Source organism: Penicillium cataractarum (assembly GCF_028827025.1).
Source record: "Penicillium cataractarum strain IBT 29864 chromosome Unknown utg000008l, whole genome shotgun sequence".
Classification (NCBI taxonomy): Eukaryota; Fungi; Ascomycota; class Eurotiomycetes; order Eurotiales; family Aspergillaceae; genus Penicillium; species Penicillium cataractarum.
Genome location: NW_026622744.1, coordinates 4,027,864 through 4,041,055, shown reverse-complemented (window position 1 = coordinate 4,041,055; position 13,192 = coordinate 4,027,864). Strand labels below are relative to the sequence as shown.

The 13,192-nt window shown below is 46.8% G+C and overlaps 6 protein-coding genes across 6 annotated transcripts; 3 read left to right on the top strand and 3 right to left on the bottom strand.

Annotated features, from left to right (window-relative positions):
- Positions 1 to 346: 346 nt before the first annotated feature.
- Positions 347 to 2,669, top strand: N7496_010535 (fungal specific transcription factor domain-containing protein; the record flags this gene model as incomplete). The annotated part of the gene is made up of 4 exons (XM_056703448.1): positions 347 to 1,467; positions 1,524 to 1,919; positions 1,974 to 2,224; positions 2,284 to 2,669. The coding sequence occupies 4 exons, from the start codon at positions 347 to 349 to the stop codon at positions 2,667 to 2,669; spliced, it is 2,154 nt and encodes a 717-aa protein (XP_056552448.1).
- A 208-nt stretch (positions 2,670 to 2,877) lies between these two features.
- N7496_010534 (sterol desaturase family protein) lies at positions 2,878 to 3,663 on the bottom strand (the record flags this gene model as incomplete). Its single annotated transcript, XM_056703447.1, has 1 exon — positions 2,878 to 3,663. One exon carries the CDS (start codon positions 3,661 to 3,663, stop codon positions 2,878 to 2,880), a length of 786 nt encoding a protein of 261 aa, XP_056552447.1.
- A 487-nt stretch (positions 3,664 to 4,150) lies between these two features.
- On the top strand, positions 4,151 to 6,174 carry N7496_010533 (flavin-containing monooxygenase; the record flags this gene model as incomplete). The annotated part of the gene is made up of 7 exons (XM_056703446.1): positions 4,151 to 4,325; positions 4,381 to 4,782; positions 4,833 to 5,167; positions 5,237 to 5,577; positions 5,636 to 5,783; positions 6,001 to 6,076; positions 6,140 to 6,174. 7 exons carry the CDS (start codon positions 4,151 to 4,153, stop codon positions 6,172 to 6,174), a joined length of 1,512 nt encoding a protein of 503 aa, XP_056552446.1.
- A 936-nt stretch (positions 6,175 to 7,110) lies between these two features.
- N7496_010532 (uncharacterized protein) lies at positions 7,111 to 8,397 on the top strand (the record flags this gene model as incomplete). Its single annotated transcript, XM_056703445.1, has 4 exons — positions 7,111 to 7,663; positions 7,714 to 7,952; positions 8,008 to 8,235; positions 8,284 to 8,397. The coding sequence occupies 4 exons, from the start codon at positions 7,111 to 7,113 to the stop codon at positions 8,395 to 8,397; spliced, it is 1,134 nt and encodes a 377-aa protein (XP_056552445.1).
- A 154-nt stretch (positions 8,398 to 8,551) lies between these two features.
- N7496_010531 (MFS transporter) lies at positions 8,552 to 10,123 on the bottom strand (the record flags this gene model as incomplete). The annotated part of the gene is made up of 3 exons (XM_056703444.1): positions 8,552 to 8,686; positions 8,737 to 9,762; positions 9,827 to 10,123. 3 exons carry the CDS (start codon positions 10,121 to 10,123, stop codon positions 8,552 to 8,554), a joined length of 1,458 nt encoding a protein of 485 aa, XP_056552444.1.
- A 738-nt stretch (positions 10,124 to 10,861) lies between these two features.
- On the bottom strand, positions 10,862 to 11,930 carry N7496_010530 (amidohydrolase family protein; the record flags this gene model as incomplete). The annotated part of the gene is made up of 2 exons (XM_056703443.1): positions 10,862 to 10,995; positions 11,048 to 11,930. The coding sequence occupies 2 exons, from the start codon at positions 11,928 to 11,930 to the stop codon at positions 10,862 to 10,864; spliced, it is 1,017 nt and encodes a 338-aa protein (XP_056552443.1).
- Positions 11,931 to 13,192: the final 1,262 nt, after the last annotated feature.

Sequence of the window (13,192 nt, the reverse complement as noted above, 5' to 3'; positions counted from 1 at the left end):
CACCGTTCCTTGCAAGTCCACCCCTCCATGGAAGGCCTCGCGAGTTTAGATACATCCGCTATTTTTATCGAGTCATCAAACTAGTGAAGCCTGCTCTTACAGGATGCCTCCAAAAGCTGTCGGAAACCCAAAAAGACGTGCTAGAATACATCCTAAGGTCGCCTTGGCCTGCGACTCGTGCAGGGAGAAGAAGATTCGCTGTGATGGAATCAAGCCTATCTGTGGGCCATGTGTGAGACGATCATATCGAAATGATCAGTGTGTTTATAACACGGAGAATTCCCGGTCTACTAGCAGGGACGAGTAAGCCTCCTGCGCATGTACGGCTAGTGACGATTTACCACTAATGCAAAATAGATACGTCCAGGCTCTGCACCAGCGAATCAAAGAACTGGAAGACCTCTGTTTGAAGGCTGGAGCCCATGTTTCAAGTTCCTCAACTCCACAACGCCGGCTACACGGTGATTCCACTAGGCAAGAAGAAATGACACCACAGGGGCCCAGCGTCTCCCCCAGCTCTCGTCGTTCACGTCTGGAACCTACGGAACAGAATCCGACCCCTCCAAGCTCCACGACCAGACTAGCCCCGGGGCATATACTACCACGTACCCAAAGTGGATGCGAGGATAGACACACTGGCTCAGTTGAAGAAAATACTGCCGATGTCTATGAATCGCCATTGTTTGATGAGGGTCAAGACCACATTACAGGTATGGGCCAGGTGATCTTGTCAGGGGCGGGGAGGGAAGACCGAAGGAGATCAACCCGATTTCAGTTCTATGGTACTTCATCCACGGCCTCCCTCATGCGCTTTGCCTATCAAAGGATGCCGTCAAGGCTGGCGGGTGGTTCGCATGCCGAGGCCGCATACAACAGGCTTCAGGACACATCCACCACGTACGGAATGGATGATTTTTCATTACCACCGCGAGCATTTGCAGATCACCTCGTGAAACTTTTTTTCGAGAAAATATTCATTCTCTATCCATTGTTCCACCGTCCAGCCTTTGAAGCGGCCTATCAAAATCTTTGGCGTGGAGAAGACGAACCCAATGTTCCCGCACCCACGGATTTGCAGATTGGAATTGGATCAAGGACAGAATCGGAGCCCACATCGATTGTCTTCCAGTGTGCCTTGAATTTGATCTTTGCACTAGGTTGTCAGTTTGCAGATATTGCACCAGAGGAAGCCGAGTCTGTCGCCAATTCGTTTTTCCTTCGGGCGAAGCATTTCATCGGGCTCGATTTCTTGGACATCAACACGCTTGGCGTGGTTCAGACTTTACTTATTACGGCACTTTATCTGCAAAGCTCTCCATATCCCAGCCGTTGCTGGCACTCTGTCGGGAATGCCTGCAGAGTTGCTTTCGGTTTAGGACTGCACAAATCAGATATTCTTGCTACGTTAACACCCCTAGAGTCTGAAATTCGTAGACGGACTTGGCATGGATGTGTAATAATGGACATGTAAGTCTTCAAATCCTCTGTTTTGTGTGGTTATCATGCTGATACATAGCTTGTAGGACTTTGAGCATGACATACGGCAGACCAAGCATGACCTCGCATCTCGCCCGTGTCCCCCCACCGGATGGTTTAGAAATACCCGGGCGTCAAGGTGGGACCAGGGAACCTTCCTTGATGGCATTTTATATTGAAGCGATCAAGCTTTATGATATTCTGGACATGATTCTAGGTGATGTCTACAATGCCTGGCGTGGCCGGATACGCCAAGATCCACTTCCATCCTCAACCATGAGCCTTGGGAGCCTTGGCATTGTTCTCAGAATTGAAAGAGAGCTGGTATTGTTCAAGACCAATGTTCCTTCCTTTTTAAAGTGGACCACTGGATTACATTCCACCCCTTCCTTTCCAGACTCAAATATGGCGATTGCTCGGCAAAGAAATGTTCTACATGCTAGGTGTGTTGCAGATTGTTACAGCCTTAGTCACTACTTTCTCACCTCTCTATGCAGATACATACACCTTCAGCTCCTCCTCTACCGTCCTATTTTTACTCAAATATATTCCAAGCGAGACTCATCATCTGGACCAGAGCTACAGAATGACTCGTCATCTCAGAGCATAGAGATGCAAAGCACTCTGTATTCTTCCATGTTTAGTAAATGCGCTGAGGCATGTGTGACAGCTGCCATTGATCTCACACTCCTAGTCCGAGAGACTCATCAAACCAACTGTTCCGATGCATGGTGGTACAATGGGTTTTGTATGTTACCGATGCCATTTATCTCACTCTACTTATCATACTAACTATACCACTCTTAGACGTCTCAACCGCAGCAATAGTTCTCCTCATGTCTATATCTGCCCCACCCATCATGGATCAGTCACTTTTGGACAAAGCACGAGATGCTTGGAAAGAGGCAACAAGTGTTCTGGAATCCATGTCATCATTTTGCCGCTCTGCAACCAACACTCTTCAATTTCTACAGGCTGCTTATGTTCGAGCAGTCCCTACTGGTCAACATCAGACCGTCGTAGAATCCGATGCCTCACAGATGCTCCAACCTGATGATCAATATGATCACCTAGTCAACGACTTGACCCAGTTCCCAGTATTCGACTGGGAGGAATTTGCGGAGAACATGGCACCTGAATTGGATGATTTGGGATTTTTGACGGGTTTCAATTTCCATGATAGTTTTGCATGAGATTTACAGGCTTTCCTTGATTAAATACCAGGCCGCAACATCATCCCTGGGCGCCAATACCCTCTTTGAGAAGTTAACCCCTCTGTAATAAAAGCCAACTAATGTACATCAACCAACCCAGAGCCCCAGTTATGACAAATATCGTGTTAAGTTCAAAATCTTCTGCGTGAAGCGAGTACGATGCCCGAGTGTGTTCGACATCTCATGGTCATTCATTCGCTCTTTTTACCTTCCCTCCCTTCGGCCGGTCCCACCCCACAGTATCAGTTCCGTGAATCCAGTCCATCAAGCCGATAGTCCCATAGTTGACACGAAACTTCTCGTGATGTAGATCATGCAACTCAGCAGGTGGAAGTTTCAAAAAGTCATACCCACTGTGGTCAGCCGCGGCCTCCCAGAGCTCGAAGGTGACAAAAGCCATAATGGAGAGGCCATGCGCGCCTTTTAGATACAGAGGCAGTGTAATTGGCAAGACATTAGCCAGAATATGCTCAATCGGATGAGCATACTCGGCTGCGAATGCCACTGGTGTGATGTATTTGTGGTGCATCTTATGAATATAGGCATATATGCTGGGATGATGAAAGGCGCGATGGACATAGTAGAATAAGACCTCTCGCGCCAGTAGCGCAAAGAAGAAATCCCCGACAAAGGTCTTCAGAGAGGGTATGGTTGCGTCCAAATTCATAAGTGAATTATCAAAGCCCACTATGTAGAGCATCATGCCGTGGATGGCCAATGATAGAGCGTGGTTGAAAAGGGAAATCCTGATGCAATGCAGAATTTGTTGGCGAGTCGGCTGTCGGCGAGCGCCTTGTATCTTGTGGCGCTGCGAGAACTTCGGGAAAGCAACATCGATAAGCATGTAAACAGTTGCTGGTATGATGAATCCGAAGATTTGAATCAGAACATTCGCCACAAGTTCGATGAAACCAGGCCTGTATCTGGTTGTGATACTAGTCCAAGTAGTTTGTAGCTGCGAGTGGAGATACATGGTTGGTTCTGCTGTTTGGAAAATTGTGATTCGGGGCAAAGATGCGTTTGCCTCTGCGATTACTAGCAATATTATAATAACTGCTCATATCAATAGCCACGGATTTGTTCCGCTAACTACCAAGACTTTATTTCCAAAATGAGTTTCAATTGATGTCTTCTTACCATGTCATGAAAATTCGGAACAGTCCCGATTCTGACGGACCTCGGAGGTTGACTACATTGACCCCCTGATCACACGACACGACACCCAGTTCCGCTTCTCCGCGTTGATCTACACCTGGTTCTTCCTAGATAATTTATGAAGAAGGTCTCTTGAGCACATGCCATCCCTCGTTTCGGGTGCATTCCGTAGTCACGGGAGTGGTCCAACGTAGCGTAATTTGATATTCAGGGATAGCCAGTGATGGTACTTAAGTTAAATATGCATCCCGCCTAGGGATAAATCATAATATTTTCTATTGGTTTAGTGATTATTGCTGTCTAAAATGGCTTCACAGTCAACCGAAGTTCCAACCTATAGCCAGATAGCCTGCGTTGGTGCTGGATTATCAGCTGTGGCTCTAGGTGCTACATTACAGAGGTGGTACAGCCTTGAAGATATTCGTTTCTTCGAGCGACATCCCACGAGTGGCGGAACATGGTACATCAATACGTATCCAGGTCAGCCAGCAACTACACAACTTTAACTTTAACTCTGAAACTGACAACCGCTAAGGATGCGGCTGCGATGTCCCAAGTGCTCTTTATAGTCTTTCCTTCGCGCAAAACCCGAACTGGACCAAGCTTATGCCATCTAACACTGAAATCAAGGAGTACGTGGATGATGTGGTAAAAACCTACAACCTCCTTCCGAAGATGACCTTCGGAACGGAAGTCGTCCGCAGTATCTGGAGAGAGGACGCAAATCGATGGCTTCTTTACCTACGAGATCTGAAGACAGGACGCGAGTATACCCACGAGTGCCAAATTCTTTTCGCGGCTACGGGGCAACTTGTGGAGCCCCGTCCATGCGAAATCCCTGGTGCGTCGGATTTCAAAGGGAGTATCTTCCATTCAGCGCGTTGGGACCATAGCGTCGATCTCGAGGGGAAGAATGTCGTTGTTATTGGAAATGGATGTAAGTGTCAATTTTTCTCATTTTCTAGGAAGTTTCTGATACAGTTGTAGGCACTGCTGCACAAATTGTGCCGGCCCTGGTCAAGAATGGAGGTGTGAAATCTCTCACCCAGATTGTCCGAACAAAGCACTGGATATTCCAGGCCCCAAACTTTACCTATCCGAAGCTGCTGCAGTGGATCTTCCGCTACGTCCCACTTGCCATGAGGCTCCACAGGTTCCACATCTTTTTGATTGCTGAGAACGATTTCCGCTTATTTCCAATGACAAAGAGCGCAGCCAAACTGAGGGAGAAGCGACGAAAACAGGTGGAAAAGTACATGTGGCAGGCTAGTCCGGAGAAATATCACGATCTTCTCATTCCAGATTTTGACGTAGGCTGCAAGGTACTTCTGCCCTCATTTATCATCTGGTGCATCCTGTTTGAAAGAACGAATTGCTGATCCCACCCTTAGCGACGAATCTTTGACCCCGGTTATCTTGAATCTCTACACGATGACAAAGTCGTCTTGACAGATTCGAAAGCCGAAAGAATAACTGCCGAGGGGATTGAAACCAACAAGGGCTTTATTCCAGCCGACGTTATTGTTCTCGCAACAGGCTTCCAAACCAACAAATTCATCCCCTACATGGATGTTGTTGGACGCAACGGCCAAAACGTTTCACAACACTGGAGTAAATACGGCGGTCCGGCGGCCTACAACTGCTCTGCGCTGAATGGATTCCCCAACTTCTTCATGCTCTTAGGCCCTAACGCTGCGACTGGTCATACGTCGGCCATGATGGCTGCAGAGAAGTAGGTTGCGATTCGATTATTTATTACCCATTCACGAGTTTCTAACCGTTACAACTAGCTCCATAAATTATGCCCTACGTGTGCTCAAACCAGTTCTAGATGGTGATGCTGCTTCCATCGAGGTCACTGCCAAAGCTGAACATGATTACGTGTACTGGATGCAGGACGCGCTGAAAAAGCGCGTTTGGAATGCTGGATGTCTGTCGGTAAGTTAGTTTGATCACTGTCGTCTACTGCCTCTTCTCTGACAGGGCGTGTATAGTGGTATATTAACGACAAGAGCTGGAACTCCATGTCTTATCCCTGGACTCAAGGTCATTATTGGTGGAGAAGTTTGTTTCCCACGTGGTCTGACTGGTCTATCAAGGTTCGCTTTTTAATATCCCTGCGATCTAGCTAACATGTCATGCTGACACCTAGCAGCGTGTGTTGAAGCCGTCGACCCGTTCGTCGTCTTGGATTCTGCTCTTGGCTTTGTTTTGCGTTGGAATCCTGGCAGGTAATCAGTTCGGTGATTCTCGGAGCATCCCCTTCAGCCAGTTCAGGACCTATTGCGCTATAGCGCTGTCCAAGATGCGCATTGGGAAATTAGAGTGACAGGAACGGCAGTCAGAGCTGAACTGTTGGAACAGGCAATCATCTGTATATTCGTTTTCATAATGTATATTTTATCGTTTTTTTGTTAGCTACCTCCATTCTCTTGAAAGACATTATCTAAACTTAAGGGATTTATTTCTCAGGCTAAATATCCAGGAACTCAGATACGCAAGAAAGATGCCCCTTCAAGAATATGAATTCAAGTCTCGTAGAATAGGTGTCTCAGCATTTGACCCTTAATCAAATCTGTTACAGAAAGCTATTCTGCTCTGAAACCACTGAGTCAAGTGGGTTCATGGTTTTTGTGGATGATGAACACACAAAATCTCGTAATGTTGAACTTTCGGCCAATATCTGTGCCATGGGCGTTTTTCATCTTTATCTACACCGTTTGATTGCCAGTTTATCCTCTATTATAAATAGAGCGTCTCAATGAGATATAATAAATATCAAGAGCTGGAGTGTGCTGGCTTGTGCTGTCTTCTTGACAACGAGAGGGGTATTTTTTACATCGCTTCTCTGGTGGTTGCTTTGAGCCAGCGACTTCCAGGCACCATGCAAGGCCCATAATGCCGGTGATTGAAAATACCATCAAGTGTACCATATAGCCTGGATATCCCTAGTGGGGGTGATTCATATGAGCCCTTATATCGGAGCGTTCCGGTTGTCAAGCGAAGTCGACCCTCGGATGGATATTGTGCAGGCATACCGCCATCCGGGTACCTTCCGGCTGAGATACGGAACGGTTGCCAACTTTATATGATATGTCTAGAAAGTCTGAGAAGATGACAAACTGCAAGGAAATTTCAAGTTCTAAGTTCAAGTTGGTTTCGGCAACGTCTCCGGTTTCCACAAGTTCATAAAGAAGTCAGTCGGGATGAGACTTCTGCACCTCCCAGATCGAACATTATTTACGCCCAAATCTGGATTTTGACGATGGCGACCAAACGAACGATCCTTCCCCGTGAAGGCCTTTATATTGACCCAATTTTCAAAGGGCTACGGCAAACACTGCTTCATCCGTTATTCACTTTGGCATGTCTGTACTTGGTGCACGGGGCCAAGTTAAGCGCTGCTGCGCCGTATGAAAAGCCCGTGCAACTGATCGCAGGGACCAGTATCTTCCTGTGGCTTAACGATTGGCTGAGCACCAAAAGTCAAAACAACTGGGTTATAGATGATAACTGGGATTGGAAGAAGGAGCTGGTGGTGGTCACTGGTGGGAGTGGTGGGATCGGCGGTGGTGTATCACAACGTCTCGCAGCTATGGGGGCTCGGGTGATTGTACTAGACATCATCCCTTTGACATATGAACCTGGTATCTCGAGTCCACTTTTTGACAAAAGGCGCCAAATAGCCCAGTCTTTGCTGATTAAATCTCAAGGAACCAAACGCATCGTATACTATAGGTGTGACCTCAGCGACGAGAAGGCAATCTCATCTGTCTGCGAAAAGATAAAACTCGAAATTGGTCATCCAACAGTTCTTGGTGAGTAAAAAATATAAGATAAGACGTAGGTTTCCGGCTGACATTGGTAGTCAACAATGCTGGTTTATCTCGAGGTCGGACTATTGTCGAAGGTTCATACAGCGACAATATCATTACCTTGAAGACTAATTTACTAGCACCTTTCCTACTCTCCAAAGAGTTTCTTCCAACTATGATCCAGCACAACCATGGCCACATTTTCAACGTTGCGTCGATGAGTGCTTATATCCCTCCGCCAGGGATTGCAGATTACGCAGCTTCGAAGGCAGGGTTGATTGCGTTCCATGAGGTGTGTATCCAGCGATACCCTTTTTTTCTCTTGTTCCAAAGTGCTTATTTCTTAGTGTCTTACCGAAGAGCTTCGACGCCAGAATGTGCTCAAAGTTCGCACATCGCTTGCGGTTTTGAGTTTCACAAAGACGCCTCTTTTTAAGGGAGAGACAAATCAATCCCAGTTCTTCATGCCTCTGTTGCATATAGACACCGTCGTGGATAGCATCGTGGATACACTTGATAGTGGACTTAGTCAGACTATCTTTCTCCCTGGTATATTTAGGTTGTTCGCAGGCTTAGTAAGTTATTGTCCAATTATAAAGAGCTACTATTAACGTATTACCTAGCGAGGAGCCCCTATTTGGTTACAAGATTTAGTTCGAGGTGGTAGCAAGTCTCTTAGAGTGGATTTCAAAGGTCGTCAGGAGATTGATCCGAAGACAGGAAGACTTAGGGCTTAGAGGCTTGACCGGTAGCCCTTCCCTGTGATCGTATTTGCTAATAGATGTCCCTTCAATGTGCGTTGGATGGCACAATACAGGATTGACACTATATATAGCTTCTTCTCCCCTCAAGATCAATCAGAAGCCAATTTTATTCTCATGAAAACAAAAATCAGTCTCGCGGAGTTGTGACCTGGACAATCAATGTTGGGATGATTCCGCCTACGACGACGATTCCACTCATTACCCCGGCCGTGCCAATGAAACCTAAAGCACGGAACATGTATGGGAAATAGAAAGGACCGATCTGGAATTTCGTTAGCCGAAGGGTAGATCATGAGGCCGAGGAGAACGAACAAAGCCATAAAGTAGCCTAATGACGTTAAACAACACACCGATCGAGGCAGAGTCATCGGGCGAAGTATCAATGGCATACGCAGTGAGAATGGTAGATTGAATCTGATTGCCAAAGCTGGCAATAGCAATTCCCACGCACGGAGTGATATTCCAACTTTCCGCTCGCTCAAGTTGAAATCCCCAGACCAGAAGCCCAGCAACAATAGTGAGGAAACCGATATAGGTCAGCCAGAGGCGGTCGGCCGGACAGACACGGCCTTTGCGCTTTCGATAGACCTTCATGAAGTAGTCAGACATTGGACCACTAATCTGCTCTCCAATTATGCACCCAATGACTATGGGAATGAACTGGAGACCAGTTTGTTGAGCATTGAGACCGAATTTCTCCCCGAATGTTAGTGGCATTTCGACCACAAAGACGATATTTACATAGCAGAATGTGATAGCAGTGGCTAGAGCCGCTACCAAGATTCGAGGGTTCTTGGCTAGGCGGAATGGAGAGACAAAGTCCGAAATTTTGATCGAACGCTGGTCAAGTCTTTTGGGTAGTAACCGTTTCAAGGACATCCGCAAATTCGAGATCTTTTCCCCGGCGACATCATTCTCAAGTCCCGAAACACGAAGGGTCTCCCCGCCGAAACAGAGGTAAGCCAACGCTTGCAAGAAATTGATAATGGCATAAATCCAGAATATGAATTCCACCCGAGTGTGCTGCACCACGAAGCCCATTATCAAAGGACCAGCTGGGGTACCGAGGATGGTCATCAAAACCCACCAGCCCACCTTCCGGGCATATTCATCCGGAGTAGACAATTCAGCCACAACTCCACTGCCAATTCCTATCGGTGGCGAGATGAAGGTTGCAGTCAAAACACGAGTGATCATCTGGCCAGCGTAACTTTCGCACCGCGCGCCTCCGATGTTGCACACCATACTTGCAAGAACAGAAAATATAAGGACGTAATGGCGGCCATATCTTTGGGTGATAACAATCCAAAAAATAGGCGCAATTCCAAGTAACACGATCTAATTTGATGTTTGTCAACAAAACCGATTTACTCTGGAATCATAGTGAAGAAAAGACACTTACTTGAATAGACACCAGATAGCTTGCGTCAGCAAGGGACACACCATACGATTTTGCCATTGAAGAAGCTGCTGGAACAATTCCTGCTGCCATGAACACAGAAATCATGGAATGAAATGAGACCATTAGAATCATAGCATTTTTCTTCCATTGTGGCCAGTCGACAGCATCACGAGAAGTAGGCTCTATTGAGGATGAAGTGACCGCTTCTTCCAATTTGACAGGAGAGGGCGGTTCAATTGACTCCAAATGTTGGAAGGAGTTCTTTCGCTGAATGTTACCAGAGCCCAGGCCACTCATAGTTGCGGAGAAAGATTGAACTGGGTATGGGCAAGATCTATATTTCTAGGAAAATCTCAAACCGTGGCTTGAATCACTTGCTTCTGATATTTTGACTGCTAGAAAGCATCCAGAACCTCCTTTTATATCCATATCCTGGGTACTTCATTATGTATTCTAGGTTTTAATTCGCCCCAGGACTAGTATAACGCGGGGAAACGGTGTAATACCCCACAGAAATGAGTAGCTATAGTTTCGGTTCTCATCCCGGATTATACAGAGGCTTGATTCCCCGCGTTTCGGGACTGGTTCCGGCGTATCTGGGAATAACAGGCCCTTGATTGGGACAGAAGGATCAGCAAATCGGCCTAGTTCAAGGTTTGGGGTCCGTGTACGCGGGGGTCGGCTCTTCGCCCAACAAAATGATGCCTGGAGCGATAATCGTATGCCCAGATAAACTTCGATGGGGGCTATCCCGAATTCTCGGATCCCTCATGGTCAAGTATTCCTTGTTTACTGTTCACCGCAATTGCATTCTAACCACCATTGACAACTGTCAATGCAGGATAGTTACAGTGGAGTCATGACGCATCGAGTTCAGATACACCCTAAGAACGGCTACGGGTATGGAAGAGCCTCTTAAAAAGATGGCACATGTATTCTAGTCATTCATGATTTCAATTTTAACATTATCTCCAATCACAAGATGAGCCACTTTTTGGGAAGTTAAGACTACGTTCCCACCCCAGAGCCATACTACTATGGCTTTCCAAAAAGTTTGTTCGCATTTCCAAAGTAGATCTTATCCCGTAGCTCCTGGTCAAGGGGGAAACCGTCTAGAACTTGCTTGAAGCCAAGTGATTTGTCGGGGGACGCGTAGGGATAGTCAGAACCTGCATAATACATTAGCAACTGCAGAAGCACAGACTATTGAGAAAGCCTTACCATAGAGAAGATGATCATGGGGAACAACGTCGAGGACCAATCTGAGCACGGCCTCCGAACTGGATAGAGCCAAGTCAAAGTAGAACGACCGGAAGTCTTCCATGATTTCCTCCGAGGTTTTCCCGTAAATGCGGGCGGTTGCAGCGGCTTCCTTAGACACCGTACTAATACGCGTAATCAAGAAGGGCAGGGTACCTCCAGCGTGCGAGAGAATCACTTTGCAATCTGGATAGCTTCTCTTTGTGTTCGTGATGATTATGTCGACAGCAGTTCTCGTGGTCTCATGGGGATAATCAATCGCTGGTTGTGGCAGGAATGGGTTGACTCGAGTCGTATCAGCGGGATGAGTAGGGTGAATAAAGACTACAGCCTTTCTGGAATTCAATTCCTCCCAGATAGACTTGAACTCAGGGCTGCCAAGGTATTGATTTCCAGAGCCGTATCTTGTGAACAAAGTGACACCTTCGGCCTTCAATACATCAAGGGCGTATTGTATCTCCGCCAGAGCGCCCTCGGTATCGAGAAGGCAAGGCAAGGCTGCAAAAAAGCCCCATCTCTGAGGATTTTCATCGCGCTTGGTCGCAGCGAATTCGTTGGCTTCGCGGGCTAATGCCCTCCTCTTCTCAGTCGTTGGGGCGATGACTGCGCCAGGAGCGGTTAGTGACAATATAGCCTTGGTCACGCCGATTTTTTCCATGAACGCAATGTCGCCCTCGGATGACCAGGAAGGTGTCGGCCAGCCAGAAGGGTCACCTCCGGCCTCCTCGACAGCTGTGAAAACAAACGTGTTTAGAATCATCCATTTGTCGGGACGGGAGTTTTGTACCATACCTTGAGCATAAAACTCGGGGACAAAGTGGTGGTGGGTATCGATGAGACTCATTTTGACTTGCAATTTTGGTTGCTGTTTGATAATTTATTTGATCATGGAGAGAAACGAAGACACGCAGAATTTATAACCTCGAAAGTGCCATACCTGGTGTGAGATAATCCCCACATGGAACATGCCGTGATTCCGGCTGCCGATCTACCCGGGTGTATCGTGGAGAAAACAACTCGGTTGATCATTCTACCACCATTGTCATATACATTTTCAAGGGCCCATGAAACGATCTGTCCTGTTAATACACAAGAAACCAAAGTTCTGAAGTCCGAGGTATGTAAGACTATAGCGCAGCGCATTGACCATCTAGATCAGTCGCATCACCCCTCTAGTTGCCTTACAATCGGGAATAAGAAGTACGCAGCAACGGGAACTGTCCCGGTGCCCTTCCTTCCATATCTCATTCACCCACTCCTCTTCTTTGTGTCTATTACGTGTGATTAACTCTAGATTGCACCGTAGGTCTGACCACAGCTCGAAACGGTGCGCCCAAACCCGTATAAAACGCTTCAACCCTCCCTGGATCCTGTTGAACACGCCATTTCAATTAATGAAAAATATTCCCATACTGCCCTTTTTTTCATTATATTGCCACGTATCTAGTGCTATCTATCATACTCTCTGGATGTAAATAGAAGGCAGAAATGCTATTTTAACAGAGCAGATGATGAGAAAGATACAAGTGGAAATACCTAACTTGTACAAGAACCCCAAAGGCCAGCTGGCTCTAGTTCTTTATGCCAGTCCAGCTCACTTTGCACAGAATCAAATAAGCTATGCAAGAATTGCCAGGCAAGAGCTAAAAGGGGCCTGGGAGTACACTACAAGTCAAAATGCCAAGTCTTATTGGTCTATGGTTCGCCACCCCGGAATGGATCCGAGACCGGCCGGGATGCTCCGTCTTTCATTGACGACTTGATCTAGAGGCCCAAGCTTAGTGCTTATTTAGCAATAAGCTTTTAGCCCCTCACAGGGTGGCAGAATTGTGTAGACACCGAGTCAGAATATGGATATGGCGGACAATGGTGGCCACATGAAATTTTCATAATAAGCAGGTCTTGAGCGCATCTTGACAATAACTCATTCACTTCAAGACACATAGCCATGCGCTCCTTAAGGTAATCAGCTAAGAAAGGAGAGTCTGACGGGTGTTATCACCCCACCCCCTTCTTAGCGAGTCTTTATTTTCTAAAGTATACTACAAGTCATCAATCCTCGTCGGTTACGTAGAGCGGCTACACAAATACTGGCCTGCCACTATC